This window comes from Lonchura striata, chromosome 16, assembly GCF_046129695.1.
Source record: "Lonchura striata isolate bLonStr1 chromosome 16, bLonStr1.mat, whole genome shotgun sequence".
In the NCBI taxonomy this organism is placed as follows: Eukaryota; Metazoa; Chordata; class Aves; order Passeriformes; family Estrildidae; genus Lonchura; species Lonchura striata.
This window is the reverse complement of record NC_134618.1, coordinates 4,441,572-4,463,592: the sequence shown is the minus strand read 5'-3', so window position 1 is coordinate 4,463,592 and position 22,021 is coordinate 4,441,572. Positions and strand designations below refer to the sequence as shown.

Here is a 22,021-nt window from a genome sequence, read left to right as displayed (position 1 = left end):
CTGGTGCTATCCTGGTATGAGTATTTTATTACACAAATGGGAGTAAACCCACTTGGATTCATCAGACTTTTCCTCATACCCATTGTGCAAACACTTGTTTATGAATCAATGGCCCCAGCTGCATGTCCACGGAATGTTGTGAGGAAAAATGGTATTTTGCCCCCATTTTTACCATATGCTCCATCTGGATAAAAGCTGAAGCCAAGAATTTTTTTTCTGCAGGCCAGACACTTGTTATTTAGGGAACTGGAGGAGTAATTAATGCAGCTCTCTGTAAAGCCAGCTTGTGACCATGCATGTTCATCAGAATGCATGTTCATGCCTTTTTGGAGTAGAACCACAAAATAATTTGGGTTGGAAGGAACCTTAAAGATCACTCAGTTCCACCCCCTGAAATAAGCAGGGGTACCTCCCGTTATTCCAGGTCCTGTCCAGCCTGGCCTTGGGCACTGCCAGGGATCCAGGGGCAGCCACAGCTGCTCTGGGCACCTGTACCATGGCTGTCCACCCTCACAGGGAACAATTTCCTCCCAATATCCCCTCTGTCAGTTTAAAGCCATTCCCCCTTTTCTTGTCACTCCAGGCCTTTATCCAAAGTCTCTCTCCAGCTCTCTTGAAGGCCCTTTAGCCACTGGAAGAGGCTCTAATGTCTCCGCTTGCCTTCTCCAACCCAGGCTGAATACCCCCAAGTTCTTCCATCCTTTGTACCGATGAATTAATGATTAACATGAAAGACCGAGGAGTGGATGCGGAAAACCACGGAGAGTTCAAGCGTTGCTCTGCAGAGGGTCTGTGCTCCAGAGAGCAACACCCCGAGGAGCCACCCACGCCAAAGAAGACTCCGCACGCCGGGGCGGCAGCGAACGCCGCGCCCCCCGCGCCTCCTCCCCTCACGGCCGCGCCCGGCCCGCCCCTCACGGCGGCCGCGGGGTTTCCGCGGGGCCGCGGCAGGGGCTGCGCGCGCCCCGCCCGCGGCGGGAACGGGCCCGGCAGGTGCGTGAGGGGAGCCCGAGCGGCCGGGAATGGCCGGGAATGGCCGGGAATTACCGGGAATTACCGGGAATGGCGGGGCGGGCGGAGGCGGCAGCTCGCATTCCTGCGGCTCAGCCGCGGCCACGGCGCCGGCAGCGCCCGGACGGGCCCGGCCGGCCTTGCCCAGCACTGCCGGGCGCTCCCCCCGCTGCAGCCCCGCATTCTGCTCCAAATCTAGAGTGTCCTCAGCCGAAACGTAATTCTGCTGAGAACGCTTGTTGTTGTTGTTGTTGTTTGTTTTTCGTCATTGCTCGTTGTTGCCTTCTTTATTCTTTACAGAAGGATGAGTTAGGTTTCATCCCAAAAAAAGCTCAAGATGCCCAGTAGGGAGTAGAGGACTTGAATTGCAAGGAAATGAGATCCCCAGCACTTAGTAAGGTGAATAAAAGCATCCCTTTTGGCATATTTTTGCGTTATTAGGATTGCACGTGCTGTCAGAATGTCTGTGGAGAAATTGACTTGATGGTTATATTAACTCATGTCTGCAGTCTTTTTTCAATGCTTTTTTGGGTTTTTTTTTCCCTGCTTCTCACACTGTTGTCCAGAAAACTATACATTATTAACTTGCTTCTGGTTACTAATAGGGTAGACTAGACAGGAAAGGCAGAGAGACATCGTTCATGCTGAGAACTCATTGAAGGATCTGCCTTAAAATGTCTGTTTAAGAGGTTATGGAACAAAAAAGACAGGAATAACAGGAGGAATAAGTTGCTAAACTGGCAGAAACAGGCAGGAATAAACTACCAAACCAGATGTAGCCCCCAAGGACAGTGTTGCTAGTGATGGTTTCAGCAGCAAACGCGTCACTAATTTTTAAAGAGGGTTCTAGGGGAAATACAAGGACTGCAGGCCTGGAAGATTGACCACCAGCAAGTGAATTATAGAAAATGTAGTAAAATAGGATTATTGGAGAGCTGCATAAGTGTCATGGGGGGCGGGGGGGGGGGGGTGGGGGGGGAATCAATGTGGCTTAAAAGTCATGCCTTAAAATAATGCTGGAATTTTCTGCAGGTATAAATAAGCATGTTGGGGTCTGGCTCACAGTCTGTACTGTGATTTCAGGGCAGTTTTAAATAGGAGCCCTTTACCTGAGCAGCCCTGGACATAATAAGGGAGTTTCCCTGTCATAAATACAGTTGTTGCAGAGATAGCAAAGAGGATGTGAGTAAATGGGCAGCTCTCGTGGTGGCTGGAGGTCACCGTTGGGGTGCTGCAGGGATGCTTTGTAGATGACATGGAAAATCAGTGTTTCCAGCTGGCTTTGCCTTATTGAAGGTGGGAAAGAAGCCTGAGGGGGGTGAAGTTATTGGTGGGGAGCAGTGCAAATTCCTCACACAAAACGAGTGAGTTTTTGGAGCAGCAGTAACTAATTCTATGAAGTTTTCTTTCTTGGTCAGGTCTCCCTTTGGCTGGTGTTACAGAGGTTCAGGGAAGACTGAGCTTGGATCAGAAGGGTCCTGTCCAGAGACATGGAGGATGTGTGGAGGAGCACTGGATGTTTATTCTGTTCTTCCCCAGGCTCCTGCTCTTGACCTGGGCTGGAGAGCTGGATACAGGGAAGAGGTATCCTTTGGTCTGACCCAGCACTGACCTAGCATCTGTTCCCACTTAAAATTTGTACAACTGGGAATTGCTGTGAGGAATTGTCTCTCCAGAACTGGCAGTGTTTTATGTACTCTTTTTCATTATTCAGTCAGAAAAATTGATGTACCTGAGGAAGGTTTTGCAGGTATCTGGACCTGGGAGCCAAAAGTACATGCAAATTGCTGGTGGGATATATTTTTTCCCCCTTCCTTTCATGAAAACTCATTAAATACCTAAGGGAATGTCTGCAAATGCAGTCTTGTTAGAAGGATTAAAGAATCTTCTATAGACTCTGTTATGCCTTGAGTACAGGGTGTATGTGCTGCTGAGCTGAGTTTTGCACAGATTTGCAGTGTCTCTCCAGTTCTGGCTTTCAGGCTTCTGAACCACTTGCCTGAGATTAGCCCTGCAGTCCTGAACACTCCAGGCACTTGTGCTGATTCAGTTCTTGATCTTCTTTTTCTGACTTCCATATTCTTTTTTTGTATATTTTTACCAGATGTGTTTAACAAGTTGTAGTTAATTTGGTTACAGCAAGATTAGTAAAAAGTGATTAAACCCATGGCTCATTATTTGAGGCCCAGGAGTAGGATTTGTTTATTATACAAGCAGGAAAATCTAGATAGAAATGAAGAGCTGCAGAGTTTGTATGTATACTTACAGAAGTTGAGCCTCTTGCTTCCCCAAATGCACAGGGCTTGGATCTGTGGTATGTGTTGCCTTCTACAGTGTGATTTTTCTTGGGCAAGAAGAAGAGATTTGTATTTTCAGGCAACATCCTTTCCAGAAAGTATAGATAGGCTTTGAGGCACAGAGCTTTGTATTTCAGATCTTTCTAAGAACAAGCAGAGAGACAGGGCATAGAATGTGGGGTTTTTTTCTGGGTTTCTAAGCTGGTGTTGCAGCCCCTCATTCTGCACTTTTGTTTCTGTACTGACCCATTTCTCCAAGCTACAAGGCAGTTTCCTGCTGCTATTCCTATTGAAGACGCTGAAATTTGTCAAGCATCAGCCCATAGCAGTGAAGTTACAAGTGCCCTGAGGCTGCTGCTGTAATGTGTCAATAACAGCACTTGCAGCTCTTAGGAATGATTTAATTGGAAGTGCAGTAGGTGCCAGGCAGCTCAGATCCTGTTGCTGATGTCGCATTCCATAAGAGCACAAATTACCAAATGATTTAATGCCCAGCGAGTCAGCCATGTTTGCAGCATGGCTTTATGTGTGGCTGATGAGCTGGAAGTTCCAGTTAATACTGTCACAGGAGTCTGGAGTGTTGTCTTCAGTGGGAAGTACTGCCTTGACCGAGTGTTTCAGGGGCTCAGTCTGAAATGCTGAGGTGTTCCTCCTCTGGCCCACCCTCCTGCAGCTCTTTCTCCTAGACAAGACTCATTTGCCCAGGCCACCAGACAGTTCTGTCTGGGGCAGGCTGGTGAGTTCTGACAAAGTCTTTAAGAATTCCCACCATCTAAAAGCCACAGTTCAGAGTAGAGTACCTGGCATGGAGCTGGTGGTTCTATGGCAAGTCTCTAACACCATTGAATTATTGCAATAAAGAATTAGGTGTTGAGAAAAAAAATAAAACCATCCAACCCTCTCTGCCAGTCATGCAATGGGATTTGATTTTTTTTTTCCTACCTATTTTTATATGTTTGTGTCTGGATTCTTTTGAAGTGAAACACATTACTGTTGGGGAATTGGCACTGGTGATTCAGATTGTAGCAATGCTGAATTTCACTGTAGTGGAAATAAACTGTTGCTGGTGGGACTTCATTGTGAGAACCATCTGACCAAGATAAAGATTGGTTTTGATATTGAAAGTTTTTGTAGTAATTTTTAAATGCTGATGATCTGGTGAAAAAATGAGTGCCAACAACTAATTACTGATGTATATACTTGCTTGCAGGTTCAGCTATAGAATTCTTTCTCCATTTCTAAATTTGTATGATGTTGGACCCTTTCATCTACATGGGGCTCAATTTAGAATTGGTGTCTTTGCATTCTCTTGCAAAAGTCCATTTTTTGAGGCTGAAACTTTACAAATTTAGTGCACATGGGGGCATTTTAAGAGTTTGATTTCAGCTTTCTGTATATTCAGTATAGGAAGAGTGTATTCCCCACTGAATAACAAAGGCTTAAAAGTATCTCCAGCACTGCCCATCTGGGAGATGGGCTTTTTCTGGACCAACAGAAAACTGCAAATTATTCTGGAGTTTGATCTAATGGTGCACTCTTGCTATCACATTTCCATCAGATCTCCAGGATCTCTTGGACTGTTTGAAAGCACTTTATCCAGTGCATGAATGCTTGTACCTGTTCAGCAGGTGTAAGGACTGCAGCACTGAACCGAAACACCAGTTTTTGGAGCTCACATGGAAAGTGGTGACAAACCAGGAGAACAATTGTCCATGATGTAGCTGCCTCATGTCCATGCTGTTGGCTGGAACAATAGGTTGGATCTTTCTGGTAAGTTGAATCATTTTGGGGAGATTCTAACACAGGCACTTCTACAGCACAATAAACAAGTTTGTGACTGTGAATAGGGCACCTCTAAATTTCCTGTGGAGGTTTAGATTCTGATCCAGTTACATTACCTTTGAAAATGATTGATACACAGCTTCTGTGGGCTTTCTGAGGCAGCACAATTTTTGAAGTGCCTGTTTTCTGTTTTTTCTTTCTACTTAAAAGATTTTGCTAGCTTTAGGTAAAAAGTACAGAGCGCTGGTTCATCTTTGCTTTTACTTTCTGAATTTTCTAACCTAACAGCAAACTTATTTTCAATGTTTAGTGAAGCAGAGTTGCTTTTATCTGTAGCCCTTAAAAGATGAATACTCAAACTGCTGTTTTCTGTTTGCTCATCAGTAGAGCCCAATATTTGCCCAGCCTGGTGCAAACACAGCTAAATCTGTCACCTGCTGCTGCAGTTTGTATAGGTTGTCCATGGAGTCGTAGCTTTCAGATTCATTGTTGTGCAGAGATATGTAAAAACAGAAGTTTGTGGAAATGAGTTGCTTTTAAATAAGCTTTATAATCCTAATGATACTTATATCCATTTTCTAGAACTATGCCTAGAAAAAGAAAGCTGTTGGCTCAATTAAGTGCTCTTCAAAACACCAGCAGCTTCCCTCAGATCAGTGCCGTGGAGCAGCTGAACACTACACCTGGAGCAGATCCTTCTCCAAAAAGCAGCAAATATTTTGTGATGGAGAAAAAAAATTCTCCTCAGCTGCAAGAAGATTTTTTCAACCAGCCCTGTGTTAGTCTGGCCAAGTCCTTTCTGGGACAGGTAAGACAGAAGCACTGAGATTCTTGTACTGGATTAAGTGCTAGCTAATAACTTAGTGTAAAAGGATGAAATTAATTTTTTGCCATTTGACTCCCGGGCTTGGCTATTTTAGGAATATAGCACTCATTCCTTCTCTTGCTAAGTGCAGTGGAATTTAAAGACCAGTAGCCAAATCTATTCTAGATTAAGTCAGAGGAGTAATTTTTCAGATTGTCTGACACATATTTAATTGGGATTTTTTTGGTGGAGTTTTCCTTCCTTTTTTCTATTTACTAAAATGTACTTATCTGCTTGTGGCTTGAAGACTTTTTCAGGCCCATTATCTTCCTTTCAGCAATTGCTTTACTTGTTTCTTCCTTAGCCCAGTGGAAAGCAATGCTCTGCAGTCAGCAACATCTTCTTTGCCTCCATTTTACTGTCTTGCTATGCTAAGGATTGTATAGTCCCACTTAAACTCTCTTCACTCCAAATATTGCTATTCCTATCTTTTGTTTCTGAGTTTCCAAGTCATTGCCTGCTCATGCAAGGACTTCTCCCTTAGGCTATTGCATAAACTTTAAGGAGTCTTTGGACCTTGCTGAAAGCCTTTGGAAATCAGAGTGGTGGAGATTGACTCATCTGCTTAGTGAGTGCTTCAGAAAACTCTCTGGCTGTTTCCAGGAGAGGGAGTTCCCTTAGTGTTTCCTCTATAAAAAGTTCCAGTCTAGGACCTTCTAAACTCAACTGCAAAATGTGTGTTCAGTTTCACTGCTATGCTCTTATCTTCTCTGAGTCTTTTTTATACCTTTATTGTCTGCAGGGTGAGCAGACTCTCTGGGTTCTCATGGCTTTAGATAACTTCAGGAATTTGTTCCACAAACTGTTGGTTTTGGCCTGTTTTGCTGCATCCAGCCTTTTTTTATTTTCTAAGGATATCTTGCTTGCTAGTGACGCCTTTGCTCTGCCTTTCAGCCCTGCTGGGTTTCTTTCTGGTCTGCCTTCACCTCTTTGTGATACTCCACATGTGTTGCTATCTTTGCAGACATCCTGCTAGAGGCTTGCCTTTCAGGCCTTAACCTTTGGCTGCCTCTGAAGTTCTTCCCAACAAGTTCCCTCACTTTACGTAGTTTCCTCTTTCTGCTGCTAGGCAGGACTCTGGTAGATTATTTTTGGACTTTAATGCTTGTTAAAAAAAACCACTGAACTCTATCCTTCATGGTCATGATACTGAGTTGTTTTTCAGGAGTAAGTCTTTGGAAAAGACTGTGTGTTTTGCTCCAGATCTGAGAACTGAGTCTTTTCTCATGATGTTCCTGGTTCCTTGCTCTGCACAGCATTTGATGGTGTCTAAGCAGACATTGCACATGTTCTGGTCTACCTGAGGATGCCTGAAGTCTCCCATTACTGATACATTTTTGTTGTCTTGATGGCTCCATCGCCCTCATGCATTCAGTTACTCTGGGCAGATGATTTTTGAGTCTTAATTCTGTATTTTTCCTGTTTAGGCCTTGTATTCCAAACCACGTGATTTCTAACCTAATTTTACATTTTCTTTAAAGTATAACCCCCAGTCTCCCATGACCCAGCCTATTCTCTCATAAAGGTAATTTAGTGTTTCCTTCATTACTGTCATTCTGCCAGATTTTGGAGGCATCTGGTATATTAATCTTGCTTACCTTCATGATACCTGAGTTCTTGGAAACAAAAAAGATACATGAGTGAATGGCCTTTCAGAGGGAACTGCCATAACATCAAGGTACATCCTCAGTGAGAAAAATAACCTTTATGAAATGGCTTACTATGTTGGGAATTACCACTATTTTAAATTTTTTATTAAACAAGAGTATTTGGTGTGTCTGAAGACAGGGAAATGCCTGGATGCATTTAAACTCATAACCTTACTGTTGCATTTCATCATGTTGAGGGAGCAATGTGACCACATGGGTCTGGTTTTGGGCTGTTCCCAGGCACTTGCTGAACACCAGTGCTTTTTTTTTTTTCCATAAACCCTAATAAACAGATTATTTTCAACAATTTGACAAGTGTTGTAGGGAAATTGGTGTACTGGAGCTGCAGCTTTGGAAACCAGCTCCTGGAGCATCCGTTATGGATCAGATCAATATCTGCATTAGCAACCCAGCACAAACATCTGCTAGGAATTAAGCTTTGTTTTCTGAAGGTCATTTTTGAGCAGCTGCATAATTGAAATGTTTTAATTAAACTGATTGCTGGTGTCCAAACGAGACTGTGCTGCAGTATTTCATACACATTAAGTAAAGCACAAAGTTTAGAAATCAGGTCAAACTACAAATTCCTTTGTACAAAGTTTAGAGGTTTTTTATTTTTAAAAAGAATCTTTTGTCTGTCATGTTTTGCTTCCCCTGCATCTGCTTTGTTTTATTTAAGGAGGTACCAGCAGCAAGAACACACTGTAATAACAAAGATCTGTTGCTGTCTGCCTGAAGGCAATTCCCATTTCTCCTGCACTGCCCTTCTCTGTGATGCAGAAAATACTGAAATAGCATTGATGCCCTCTCTGTGATTTGGGATTGGGACTTCTTTGAAACGTCTTTAGGGAAGGAAACTGTCTAATCATAGCAGTTATTTAATTGTGCCACTGTCATATTTCTTCTGATCTAAAGATACTACATTCATGATGCTTCAAGGTTGATATTAGCAGTGATTTTTGCCTTAAACCTGATGGATTGGAGTGGAGAATACAGAAAATAACCACAAAAGCAACTCCATGGGCTTTAGCATGTGTAGGATCATAAACTGGTTCTCTTTCAAACTGCCTCATCTACGCACTTTGTGGCATTTGTGGGGTGAGTGACAGGTGGGAGCTCCTTGTACTGGGCTGAAAAGTTGCTGTTAGCTTATAGACTGCAAACTGGAGAGAATTTAATACCATCAGGTCCTTTCTTTCCAACTTCTCTGTTTCCACAGCTCTTGCCGTGGTTATTTTGTACTGAGGGCTGGTAACTGATGCACTCTGACCTCTCTTTCAGATTTTAGTTCGCAAACTTCCTGATGGCAGAGAGCTCTGGGGCAGGATTGTTGAAACAGAAGCTTATCTGGGTGGGGAAGATGAAGCTTCCCACTCGAAAGGTGGGAAGCAAACACAACGGAACGCAGCAATGTTCATGAAACCAGGAACTCTGTACGTGTATCAGATCTACGGGATTTATTTCTGCATGAATGTTTCCAGCCAAGGTAAGCTGAGGCTGAAAGAGATGCAATGCCAGCAGGATGGGGCTGACATTTCAAGCTACAGTGGTGCTGCAACTCACTTGTGAGCTTTCTGTGGGCTCCCTGATGTCAGTGACTTGCTGTCACCATCTTCCATTGGAACCTGGGCTTTGCCACTGTGGTCAGGATGTACCTGTGGGCAGTCAGCACAGCAGGCAGGGCCCATCTCTAGCTGCCCAGTTTGTCCCAGCTGGGAGCTGTTTGGGCACACAAAGATTGAGAAATGAGGGAGAATCTGGATAGGATGGAGCTTTCAGTTTTGATGACCTGGGTTGCTGCCTCAGTCATATGATTCAGTGAACCTTGTTCCTCAAAAGTGGTGATGTAGAGAAAAAGTCAGTCATTAGCAACAGCCTAAATCTTGGTGTCTGTTGCCATGGCAGGAAACTCCTCTGTCTCCTGCCTTTATCTTCAGAGGCTGAATGAAATGTTGGAGAAAACAAAAAGCCTGAGATGTCCTAAGCTTAAGCAAAGAGTCAGTAGGAGCATTTTAGCTGTCTAGCTGTATCTAAAAGCCAAAATAAATTCACCCAAATTAAAATACCCAGACTGTTACAGAATCTTCCATCTTCTTTTATTATTCTCAAGAAAAATTAATCAAGCTCTAATTAAATTATTCTGTAATTTACTGAAATTGTCCTTCCACATTTCAAGACAATTAACAAGCATTACTGAAATTTCCTTCTTTTTCCTGTCCTCTAAGAATGACAGTATTTGCCTTGCAATGAATCTCTTGTTTAATTAAGACACCTTGAAATGGCAGCATTTCCTAGGTAACTACTCACTCTGTTAGAAAATAAATCTCAAACCAAATTTATGTTCTTTTTCACTATTTCAATGATAAAGGTTAAAACGCTTGCGTATTCCTAAGTGGAAAGCAAATGGAACTGTGGCCATTAATGCTCAGGTTTTGGCCTTTGGACAGAAGCCAAGCAGAAAAACAGTGCCACGTTATAGTGTGGAGGAAGAGCCTGGCTTTCCAACTGAGGGTCTGGAGTCTGGTGGATGAACACATGTGAAGTTCATTACATTGGCTCTGCCAAATCTGTTCAGATTATGAAAGCACATGGTTCATTTGTCAGGATGGGATTCTTGGTGATTAATATATTAAGAATAATACTTTTTATTTTAAAAAAATATGTTCAGCCTTTGAATTTTAGAAAGATTTTTTTAAAATACACACTTTGGGAAATTTTTCCTTATATACCTGTATTTAGTTTTGTAGCAAAGCAGTTGAAGGGCTCCCTGTGGTGATGGAATTCATTGGATTTTTTGTTACAAACTCCCTCCCCTGTGTCATCCTGTCACACGTGAGTGACACTGGGCAGAGCTGTCACTGCCAGCTTTGTCAGAGCTCTGCAGTCAGTACCATGCACCCCTGATGCAGCTACACAAACTGGAGCTGCCCCTTCTGTACTTGCCCACGTGCAGAAGTGTTGAAAGAAAGAATGTGGGGAGGAATCACACCCAAGATGTTTTTCTCCAGTTAGAGGGAGAAGGAGTTGTTTATTGTGCTGTGGTTTAGTCTGAGGGAAGGATTGAGGGAGTCATCTTCATGGTGGCACGTGGGAAGAAGGTAAAAGCATTCATTCTCTGGATATGGGATAGATCTTCAAAACTTTGTTTTTACTCTGGCTGTGAAAAAACACAAAGAAACCCTGGCAAAAAAACCAAAAACATCCTTGTGGCATAGCTTGGTCCTTCTTCATAGCACGCTCTGAAGGCAAACAGCTCCAAGAGATGCAGTAGCAGTAGAGCTCTGACTCTTTAGGGATCACTTGTTTTGATACACAGCCTTACAGCCTCTGACTCCAGGTGGAATAAACATTCTCTCTTTATTGCTGAGGTTCAGGCTCCAGTATCACTCAGGGATGAGAAGAGTGTGTCACCCAAAGGCCTGTGTTCATAAAACTATAATGAGATGAGGGGGGCTCCAGTTTCTTTGTCAGTGAGGAAGGGGAAATCTTCATGTACATCACTGAGATAAAGCTACATCACGGGGAATTTTACTGTGAGAGGTCCTCCCATCACTGAGTGAAATACTGCAGCTGCCTGAAGCCACAGCAAGCATTACTACCTTTGGAGAAATCGTGGGTGGTAGAGGAGAGCTTGTAGAAAACATATAGCCAAAGTCTTTCACTGTGCATGAATCCTACAGTACATCCTGAGCTGTGCAATCATCTCAGTACTAAGAGCATTCCCTAGAGTTAAGAAAAATGTGGGGCTTCCCTTGCCTCAGGAAGAGGATAAATGCCAGTGATGCCTCTCTTTGACTTAGCTGTGATCTGTTTCTCAGGAATTTGCCAAGGTCTGTGTTTTGCTGCCAGATCTGAAAGAATAGCTTGTAAAATCAAGAGCCTGGTGATGCTCAGCCCAGGATCACATTGCAGGGACTTCTCCCTAACTTTCAACTCCTAGAATAGGATTTTGAAGGAAGTATTGGGGAGCACTGAGTCAGGTGGGTGAATGGAAGATAAAATTCTCTCCAGTGACCAAGAGCTGTTTTGGGGAAGGAGCGGGAAGCTGCTCTCTGGGGGTGTGGGACTCCACTGTCATGTTATGATTTCTAGCTGCTCAGGGAGAGAATTGGCCTCTGCAGTGTTGTTAGATCCCAGCTTTTAGCCCTGAATGCTGCTCATTATATGGAGTGAGTTTTAACAGGAGAGATAAATACTCAGCATCCCCAGCTGACTCTGCTGCTGCTGGTGTGTGCACATTGGACAGATGCTGAACTCAGGTGACCTGTGAGAGTGAAATGCTGCAGGCTGGGAGGAAGCCAGGATGAAACACTCTGGAGTTGATTCAGCCACTCTTTGGGAATTAAAATTAAATTTCTAACGTGGAAGTTTGCTCAGGAGGACCCAGAGGTGTGAGGGGAAGAAGGCAGTAGCTCATCATGGTATCTGTGCACTCTTGTCCTGCCTGCTGTCTCCACCTCTTCCCAAGGCTACTCTCTGGGTAGAGTGGGGTGTATGTTACCCACAGCTAGAAAGAGCCTGGAGACTTCCAGCTGGAAATGCAGAAAGAGCAGCCAGAGACAGAAATTCCCAGTACTGCCTGGCTGGGCTCTGTGCTGCTCTGGGAGCACCTGCAGTTTTCCAAGTGCTTGTTTCTGTTCATGTGAATTCCCAAGGACTCGGTTCAATTCAAGTGTGACCAGTTTCCACTTGCAGTTGAGATGGGTGAATGCAAGCAGTGTAATAGAGATTGCTCAGAATCCTGTAGTTGTTCCTGGCAAGGGAGGCAGCAACATGATGGGAAGGATGTTTCTTTGTGCATTGATAAAAAGCAGAATTAGGACATGGAACATGTTCTTAAAAATCTGAAATGACCTTTGAGCTCTAAATCACTGTTAGGCCAGGGAAGCGGCTTTTGGCTGCCAGATTAGCATCAATCCCCCTCCTTGGAGAAGGGAGTGCCTGGGAACAGATTGCTGACAGCTGTTGGAATTCGGGCTGTTGACTTCACCAAGCTGCAGTCAGGGCAGCAGGGGTTCCAAGATGGTTCAGGGCAGCAGGCACACCTCAGAGAGCCAGGAACCAGGACCTCACTGGGAGTCCACAGGGGTAATTTAGTGTGGGATTTGTACAAAATATGAGAGGGATTCTATTTTAGGAAATCACAGGTCCTTAGGGATCTGCCAGTGCCTACAAAAAAAGCCTTTGCCAGGCATGAGTGTGGCTCCAGATGTTGGAGGCTGGAGAGGGACTCTGGGGAGCAGCAGTGTGCAGATGCTGGTGGGAGGAAAGCTGTGGGTGGCCAGCACAGGGGGAGCTGTGTGGGGCTGCACACAGGCCCTGTGCCAGGGCTCTCCTCACCCACTCAGGGGCAGGAGGAGACCTGGGCCTCCGCTGACCACTGGAAAACACCAGGGAAACGTTTCTGTCCCACTTAGGCTGGAGAGCCTTGTCTGACAGGGAATGTCTGCTCAGAGCTGCATCTTTGCTTCGCTGTCACCTGGCTGCAACAGCTGGGAGAGAGGGAGGCCTAAGGCTTCTGACAGGGTGGCAAATCACATCAGAGAAAAGAGTTTGTCAGTTTTGTTCAGTTTTTGTCATAGAAGGGTCTCCTGTGCTAAGTGCTACTTCCAGGGCTGTGCATCCCAAGCCAGACTGTGCAGGCCTGTCCTGCCCCAGGTCCCTGCCTTGGGAGAGCTTCCCTGGCACACGTGTGCAGTCACCCTCTGCTGGAGCTGTGCAGTGACCCAAGGCCATGCTCATCCCAGCTGTTACACCCCCAGAGGGAGTTGGGATCGGTACCAGCCCAGGCCCCCCTCAGCACTGTTTGCTCCCAGTGCCTGCAGCTCCTTGCCAGGTTTCTCTTTGTCCCGCCTCACTCTGCAAGCTGCCTCTTTCTGCTGGCAGCATCCAGGCTCATTGCTCCTCACCTTTGTTAGCTGGAGTTCTTGTAATCAGAGTTTATTAGAAATGCACTGGGTTTGGGAGCAGAGCTTTGGATGCCTCTGCCAAAACTGAACCAGATGTATATTTATTTCTGAACATTGTGCTGACATAAGAAAAAGCTCTTGCCCTCTGGCAAGCCTTGGAGCAGCAGCCAGACTTAGCAACATCAGGTGGAGCTGGGAAGAGCAAGTCAGCACTGCAGAATGAAGGGCACAGAGCTACAGGACACTGGAGAGTTGGAGGAGGGAAGGGAGCACAGGACAGGCCCCATGGTTGGATGCACCAGGTCACTCCCTGTTCCATCAGGCTGAGCCACAGGCTCAGAGCTGAAGTGCTGCTGGCACTGGGCTGAAAGGTGAGACATTCCCAAAAAACAGCCCCATACTAACACCCAGCTCCTGTTCTGCACAGGAGAAGGGGCTGCAGTGCTGCTGCGTTCCTTGGAACCTCTGCAGGGCTTGGATGCCATGAGGGAGCTGCGCAGGGCCTCCAGGAAAGCGCCCAGCAGGCTGCTCAAGGACTGGCAGCTCTGCAATGGGCCCTCCAAGCTCTGCCAGGCTTTTGGCATCGACAAGGCTTTTGACCAAAGGGACCTGACTCAGGATGCTGCCATCTGGATGGTGCCCGGACAGGACCCGCCGGGGGAGCAGGACGTGGTGGCCACCACCAGGATTGGCATCGGCAACAGGGGGGAGTGGGCACAGAAACCACTCAGGTTTTATTTACGAGGAAACAGATTTGTGAGTGTTGTAGACAAGAAAACAGAGAGAGAGATGGCAGCAAGGGGACACTCACCTGGCAGCTGACAAGTCTTGCAAGTGTCCTGGGGACCAGGACTTGAGCTGTGCTCTGTACAATGGCCTCAAGCTGCATCACGGCAGATAGAGGGGCTTGGGGGGTTTTTAACAATAAATGTACTTTGTCACAATGAATGGGGTAAAGTGGAGCTTTATTTGCAGGAGACTGGCATGGGCCTCCCAGCCAGAACTGAGGCTGGTTTTGGACACTTTGGACACTGATGGCCACTTTCTCCCTTGCCAACAGATCCAGGCTTAATTAGAGTGGGTGAGAGGAGAAGGGTCACAGCTCTGGGCTGCCCCCATCACTTCAGCCCTCCGCAGAGGCTTGGTTGCTGCAGGGAAATAGTTAAAAGTTGGGTGGCAGCAGAGCAGACTGAAAGGATGGGATCTGGGAGAGAAGGATGCAGAGAGGATCTTACTGTTGTCTGCAGCTACCTCAGGGGAGGGGATAGAGAAGACAGAGCCAGGCTGCTGTCAGACAGGATGAGAGGCAACAGGCCACCAGCTGGAAAACAGGAAGTTCTCATTAGCTCTATGGAAAAAAATTTCCCCGTGAGGGTGGTCAAACACTGGAACGGGGGCCCAGAGAAGCTGTGGGCCATTCACACCTCCACAGACAGGTCCTGAGTGACCTGAGCTAACACCTTCCTCTGAGCAGAGCCCCCTTCCAACCTCTGCCTATCTCTAATGTCCAGCTTGGAGAACAGGAATGGGTTCTGTTCATTTTCCCAGTTGCTTTTGAAACAGTTCAGAACTTAGCAGTGTGTGAACCCCCATGCAGAGAAAGCACTGGTGCAGCAGCCTGGCTTGAAGTGCAGAGAGAAAAGACCTCCAGGATTCAGGGCAGGACCTGCAGGACTGCAGCCACAGTGGGACACACCCCCCACCTCAAGGTTCACATACAGTAAAAAAGATGAAGTTTTTCAATACTCTTGTCCCCATCCCATGAAAGAATTTGGTTTAGCCCCTTTTGGGCAGCCTTTTTTCTGATGGCAGTAGTTCACCTTTATGCTCAGGTGCTGGGGCTGATTTAGACAGGGCCTACAGTGATGTTGATCTGGTTTTTAGGTCAGATATGGTTTTTTGCTCTTCTATACCATCCCTGTTGCAGCTGCAGGGCCAGAGTCGCTGAAGGGATCCCGAGGAAGCTCCCCCAGTGGAAGGTGTCAGCTAAAGCTCCCAGCTGGTGTGGGCAGGTGAACTGCTCCTGAGGGCCTGCAGCTCTGGGAAAAGCTCCAGCCTCACACAGGCAGGGGTGAGCTGTCCCCAGCTCCTGCTGTCCCCAGGCCCTGGCACGTCCCAGGGCTCTTAGCTCTTGTTCTGGTCCTGGCATGGCTGGAGCACTCCAGAGCAGGAAATGCAGCCCTGTATCTCACTTTCCTGCTGGACAGCTTTAACCCAGGCCAGGATCCCTGTCTGGTTCCCTGCAGCCACAGCCATGCCTGTGGGAAGGGGACTGGAGGGACAAAACAAGCCCTGGGGGACAGGCCTGAGTGCCCACTGCCTTCAGCACCAGCCTCTGGGTGGAACATGACCCTGAACTTGTAGGTTAGCCAGCACCTTTCAGTCCTGCTCAACAACCAAGGTCCCATCCCCAGGCACAAACTGGGCAATGTGGAAACCCAGGAGCACAGAGGCTGCTTGGTGACAGCCCTGATCCAAGAGACACTTGGGAATAAGGATATTGGGGTAAGGAAGGAACGAGCTGTGACACAGTGACTGAGTCATTCATTCATTATTTCATGTTTACTTGTGACACTTTGCCTTCCCACTTCTGTCCTCGCTGCTGTGAGACCAAACAGAATTCCTGGGTCCCAGAGTCATTTCCCTAGGAGCCAGGCCAGCTCCCCTGTGCCCTGGAACAAGGCCATGCATGCTGTGCCATGGGGACAGGCTCCCATGGCTGAGTGTCCCAGCAGCCACGCTGGAGAGCACAGGAAGCACGCCCAGGGCACCAGTGTCCCCCAAAGTTCTGCCAGCAGCACCACAGCAGAACCCTCCTGTCCCACTCTGAGGATCCCTGGGGAGCAGCAGGGCTGGGAAGGGCTGTGAACGTGGCAGGGCAGGAGTCCAGGCTGAGCAAGCACGTGCTGTCCTGCAGCAGCCCCTGGAGCCTCGGGGAGCAGCTGGGACATCGAGGCCCGGACAGGGACAACCTGCTGTGTGTCACATGGCCAGAAGGAGCTGAAACCACCTCCTGCAGATCTTAGGCTGCCTTCAGACTCTCAGCATGGAGAGCATGGCAGGCCCCTCCCTCCTGTGCCAGCAGAGTCACTTCAGGAGCGACTGGAAGACGGAGATGACGGGGTCCTCGTGGCTGGTGACCACCAGCACGCTGCGGAACTTGTCGAACAGCATCAGCAGCTGCGAGCGCCGCATGTTCTCGTTGTACATGATCTCCTCCAAGTGGTGCCGGCCTCGGAAGTAGTGCAGCAGCCTGCAGGGAGCAGAGCAAGGAGCACGTGGGCCAAAAGCAGCTCAGACTCACACTGCCACCCCCAAGGTCTCCTCTCCCATGGCATGCCAATCACGAGGTTGTTTGGGTTATGTCCCCCATTTGTATGAAAAGGGAATTAAGTCATGCCTAGAACAGAAAACCCCTGGAAAAGGATGGGACTTGGCTGTTGGGCTTTGCCAAGGTTCTCCTTGGATCAAGAGGTTTCCCAGTCTGGGGTATTTCCCAAGACTGTCAATTTTCAACTTAAGTTATATTTCCAGAAAGTGAACAAGCACAAGTGCCAGTGAGCCTTGAGAAGTCAGGACATGGCAGATTTTAGCTATGCTCTCTTAGCTAAGCCTGCAACTACCCTTTGTCACAGCTCTGCATCAGGGGCCTGGGTACCTGCACTGCCTTTAGAATTAAGAGCAATTTTCCCTCACAGCAGCCCAAGGGACTTTGTACACGTCCTGCACTCAGGGTTTGGGCAGCTTGGGTTGGGTGCAGTAGTTACAACAGGAAGATGGAAATTTTAGTGGTAGGCACCACAAAGAAGCTGTGGGAGTTACAAATCCCCTGAAGCCCAAGTTCAAACCATGCTGGCTTCTTAATTTCCCTATTCTCTTTAACAAAGACAGCAGAGATGCCCCTTTGCTAGTCACCAACATGCTACAGCCATCAGAAAACTTTGGCCCTGCAGTCAGTCACAGCAGGGTCCACGACAAACAGCAGAAGTCCCCAGTGGCTGAGGGCCCCTCCCCAGAGTTCCCTCTGAGCCATAACACCAAGGCAGCCCCCCCAGCACAAGCCTGAGTTTGCTGCTCAGTCTCTTGTCTCGACACCCTCCGAAATGTCACAGCCGTGCTGTGACTCAAATCTCCCCACCCCAAAGGCCAGAGTCCCTTCCCAGCTCCACAGCCAGATGTGCCTCCACATGTGTTCCACATCACACTCTGCTCCAGCAGCCTTTGCTCATGTTCCATTACCCATCTGCAGCTTCATGCCAACTGACTGTGAAAAGAGTGGAGATGACATGATCTGTTTTCCAATCCATTCAATGCCCCCATGCAAGAACAGCCCTTAAAATACACCCCATACCACAGGAGCACTCCAGCCTGTTTTGGAGGATGGAGAGGCTCTTGCTTTCCCTGCAGGACCAACACCTGCCTGGCTGCCTCCTGCTGCTCAGGCTGGGCACTCCTGTCACCCACCACCCTCACAGGTGACTGGAAAGGAGTCACCATGCAACAAGTGCCCCTCCATCCCATGCCCCACTGCAGAGTTTTCACTTCTTGCCCATTGCCACGTGTGTTTCTCTGCTTCCCAACTTGCCACATCCCTACTCTACCCCACGAGCTGCCTGTGGGCTCAGAGCAGGATCCTCCCTGGCAGCCTGGGGCTGGGCAGCCCCAGCTTGCTGCCAGCTCCCTCCTGCTGCTCCTCTGCCAGCTTTCCAGCTGGCACCAGTATGGAGAAGGTAATGCTGCCACCTCTGTACCTGCAGCACAAGCAAACAAGACAAGCTCCAGTCTTTCCTGTATCTGGGCTGTGCATCTGCCTTTTGCACTCTATCCCACTGTACTGAACATGAGGTTCTCTGGCCACCTCCCCTGGGTCAATGGCAACTGTGTGCACTGAGAAGTGGTCACTCACAGGGACAGTGTCAGTTCTTAGGTGTGTCAAAGCCAGGCTGTTCCCACAGGTGTGAACAGAAACATTAGTATTTTACAACTCATCTCACAGTTCACAAAGTCAGTCTGGGGATCCCCTCCCCTATGCCAGGCTCTTGTGCCCATGTGCTCATACCCTGGCTCAGCTCTCTGCCATGCAAATGGTACAACCTGGCTTTCCAGAACAGCACAGACTGAGCAGTTTGCCAACAAATAAATCCATCTTATATTCAGAAAGAGTCTGGATTTGTAACTGGTCAAGACTAAATACTTTCCATTCCAATAAAAGGTAGAGAGACTATTAAAGAATATCACAAAAATGCCAGCTGGAAGACACCCCCAAAGTCTAGCCCAGCATCCTGCCCCAGCAGGAGTATTGCTAATGCTGTGGAGCTTTTTCAAACCCTTCCAAGATGGAGATCCCTCCACATGCTTGGCCAGTCTCTCCTGGGCTGCACCACGCTCCCAGGGAGGAGGTTTTCCCAAAAGTCCAACCAGAATCTACAAGGCTGTCCTTGGGGCTCACAGCTCCAGAGGAGGGGGACACTCACTCCTTCACCTCTTTGGGCAATGAACATTTATGGGACACAATCAGAGATGGCACTTCTTGGAGCACTGGCACTGTGTTTGAGTCCCTCTGAAGCTGCTCAGGTGTGGCTGCTGACAGATGTGCACACCCAGATGCAGTGGTGGAAGATCATTGCTTTCCATTGCTCATCACTGTTTTCCCCTCCACAAGTTGCAAGAGCTGCCCCTCTAACAGCACTGGAGTGTTCCTACACACTAAAAGGAAAATAATTCTCCCAGACTAGCAATTCAAATAGAATTAGCTTGTTTCTGGCCAAGCAGATGTCCCTGCCACAGCACTGCTTGAAACCAGAGCAGAAGTGTCCCCAGCTCAGTGCTGCCAATGAGCATTCCTCAGTGGAGGGAAGGATCTCACCTCCCAATCTCAGAGCAAGACAAGTAAGCCCTGAAAGCAACTCCACACCCGTGGCCTGGGAGAGAAGCCATCAGTGAAGCCTCCAGCTTCTTCAGGCTTCAAAAGCACTTCTTAATGTGCAGTGAGGAAGGTTTAGTGTACATGAATGAGGATCTAGCTCAAAACAAAATTGTCTCCTTCTCAAGCTTCCTTCTGGACGGACAAGCCAACCCTCCTGTAATTGCACCTTAGGAAAGAACTTGGATTTAAATGCCCATTCAATGTTAGGAGGGTTAATGCTGGAGCCAAACTTTAGTAATTCCTTACTTCCCTTTAAGGCTTCTGCCTTCAAACACGAGCAGAGCACAGCCCTGGACAGGCACCAGCACTCTGCTGCCTGTGTAACAAGGGACAGGCACTCAGAGGCACCAGCACAGGAAAATGTGCCAGGCTGAGCTTTACTGCTGTGCTGGAAATAGCCCATCCCTCTGTGTGCACACACAGCATCCTGGGAAGGGCAGACAGCACAGGATATTTGGGGCACCAGTTGTGCATTCACAGCACTTTGCTCTGGAGGCAGCTGGGGGAGCAGAGCTGTTGGCCAGGGCTGGAGCAATACCTGCATGAGGGTAATGAGGGATATCACCTCCTTCAGGCAGCTTCACCATGGCTTCTCTCATTGAGAGCAACAGATTTACTCATTCATCTCTGATGGTTATGACACAGAAAGAGGGAAAATACACCTACAAGTTGTGGTGTATAAAACCAGCAGCAACCAAGAGGGTCTGGCATGAACATCCCTACATGTGCACTGCAGCATCTGCCCACAGGACCCATCTGTTTATTGTTTATTTACTGTTTAATCTGTTTGTTCCTCACTGCTGCCTCAGAGCACTCTGCACTTGTCAATTCAATCTGTAGTAGACTGGAAATTCTGACCTGGTAAGGCCTGGGGATTTGCAGAAGAACCTGGGGCAGGAGCAAACTGCACAATAAACATCACTCAGCTGGTTTCACAAAGAAATCAGAGTCATTTCTTGCATCTGCAATTCCAAAGCTTCCAAATGGCTTTTTTACCCAGCTCAGGGTATGAAGGGGAGCAATCACGACATCCTTTCCTCCCACTAGGATAACAAAGAATCTGCATTGCCACTGAACTGGTCCGAAGAGTCCCCTACACATTCTATCTTAAGATATTAAATATGATTTTGTTGTTACTTTCCTTCCTCTGTGGTTTTGTAATGACTTAGCTGGTGATAAAGAAAAAAACACTTCAGAGTTCTCAAGTTGCCAATGTTGCCTCCCAGTCAGAGCATATTCTCTGAAGAGTTGCAGAAGATGAAGGAGACAAATACTTCAGAGAGCAGTAACTACCTACAAGTTTTGAGAGCTCTGTCAAAGTCCCTCAGCTGTACTCTGCCACAGACAAGGAAAGCATCTTCCTGCTATTACAATTTCCCTGGGCTACCTGCCTGTATCCATCCTAGGGTAAAAACCAGGTTTTCAGGGTATTACCAACTGAATCCAAAATATGGAACGGCTGCAGTCCTTGCCTCAGGTGGTTTTCTGCTCCACAAGTATGAAAATCAGTGGAAGCTGCATTCCAATGATGCCCCTGAGTTTTGAAATCCTTTGGAAGAAAAAGTATTTCCCCTGCTCTCTGCTTCCCAGTCATTCTGCTTCTACCACGTGCAGAGCCACACAGTGCCTGTTTTTGTTGAGTGCAAATGTGTAACAACAGTGTGTGCTCCTGATCACACATCCTAATGCCTTGAGCTTAACTAAGCTAAGCAGTGAGCTCTCATCACTGCCAAGCACACCTTGGGACACTCTGTAAAAGTATTCAGGCTGGCTCTGTGTCTCATGTTTCCATGGAGTTTACAAACCATAAAATTCAGGAGAGCTGGCTTGGAAATACCAATGCACACAAAATGGCAGCATCAGCATCATTGGGTCTCTGCCTTGCCTGCTTAGATGGGTTTTTTAGGTTGTGCAGTTTTGTGTCTGCCATGTGTGGACAAGGAAAACTGGCAGGACAGTGAAGTCCACCCATACGCCCTGATGCTCCTTCACACACCCACGACTCTTTGTTACCAAGTGTTCTTGTGCCACAAATATAAGTTTGTACTACAGAGGAAATACAGGAGCAAACCCAAAATAATTTCTCCTTCAAATCCCCAGGCCAACAGGATTTGCTCAGTCTCCAGAGCAATCCTTCCATAAAGCAGGGAGGATAAGAACCAGTGATTGCATCCTGCACTGCTCACCTTGCAAACATGCGGAGATCCTCTGGATTCTGGGCAGCTGGGACGTTCAGGATGGCTTCCCGCTCGTGTTCCAACAGGCTTGCCAGGAGATTCTCTGTCATCCTCTTATTTAGGGGTGAGTCCCCACCAGGTATCAGCTCAGCACTGGAATTATCCATGCTGGGGCTTGTCAGAGTCATGTCATCACTACTGGCTATCAGGACAAGAGAGAGACACACATATACACTAAATTTTTGTATTCCTCACCATAAGGATGCAAAGTTTATCAATTCAGGCTGTTTCTGTGCAGCCTTTCCAACTAATCCCTCTTCTCTGGAGAGCAAAGAAAGTGGTTCTCCAAGTGCTCCATGAATCTGCAATTAGTCATATGACAACACAGCGATTTTCTCAATGGGA

The 22,021-nt window shown here is 47.3% G+C and overlaps 2 protein-coding genes across 9 annotated transcripts in view; one reads left to right on the top strand and one right to left on the bottom strand.

Annotated features, from left to right (window-relative positions):
- Positions 1 to 926: 926 nt before the first annotated feature.
- Positions 927 to 14,461, top strand: MPG (N-methylpurine DNA glycosylase). Of its 6 annotated transcripts, none has more exons than XM_077786814.1 (7): positions 938 to 993; positions 1,312 to 1,410; positions 2,430 to 2,595; positions 4,937 to 5,078; positions 5,673 to 5,898; positions 8,886 to 9,090; positions 13,941 to 14,461. In XM_077786814.1, exons 5-7 carry the CDS (start codon positions 5,677 to 5,679, stop codon positions 14,333 to 14,335), a joined length of 822 nt encoding a protein of 273 aa, XP_077642940.1. In that variant the 5' UTR covers positions 938 to 993; positions 1,312 to 1,410; positions 2,430 to 2,595; positions 4,937 to 5,078; positions 5,673 to 5,676; the 3' UTR covers positions 14,336 to 14,461. The 6 variants fall into 6 exon arrangements, with proteins under 6 accessions (XP_021386900.2, XP_021386899.2, XP_077642940.1 ...); XM_031506183.2 differs by having other exon boundaries at positions 4,934 to 5,078; XM_021531222.2 differs by lacking the exon at positions 2,430 to 2,595 and having other exon boundaries at positions 4,934 to 5,078.
- A 1,588-nt stretch (positions 14,462 to 16,049) lies between these two features.
- The window catches only part of NPRL3 (NPR3 like, GATOR1 complex subunit), a 41,360-nt gene continuing 35,388 nt past the window's right edge, over positions 16,050 to 22,021 (bottom strand). For all 3 annotated transcript variants that reach the window (XM_021531219.2, XM_021531220.2, XM_077786813.1), the window contains 2 exons: positions 21,626 to 21,818; positions 16,050 to 16,766 (listed from right to left, as the gene is read on the bottom strand). In XM_021531219.2, coding sequence (XP_021386894.1) covers positions 16,601 to 16,766; positions 21,626 to 21,818 — 359 coding nt within the window. In that variant the 3' untranslated portion in view covers positions 16,050 to 16,600. The remainder of the gene's footprint in view (positions 16,767 to 21,625; positions 21,819 to 22,021) is intronic.

What these genes read in the sequence shown, in the direction of transcription:
- MPG (XM_021531225.2), top strand. Translation starts at nt 5,677, where the DNA reads ATGCCTAGAAAAAGAAAGCTGTTGGCTCAATTAAGTGCTCTTCAAAAC. An exon ending in CCAAGTCCTTTCTGGGACAG is followed by an intron (nt 5,899 to 8,885) that starts GTAAGACAGAAG and finishes CCTCTCTTTCAG; the next exon opens with ATTTTAGTTCGCAAACTTCC. An exon ending in CATGAATGTTTCCAGCCAAG is followed by an intron (nt 9,091 to 13,940) that starts GTAAGCTGAGGC and finishes TGTTCTGCACAG; the next exon opens with GAGAAGGGGCTGCAGTGCTG.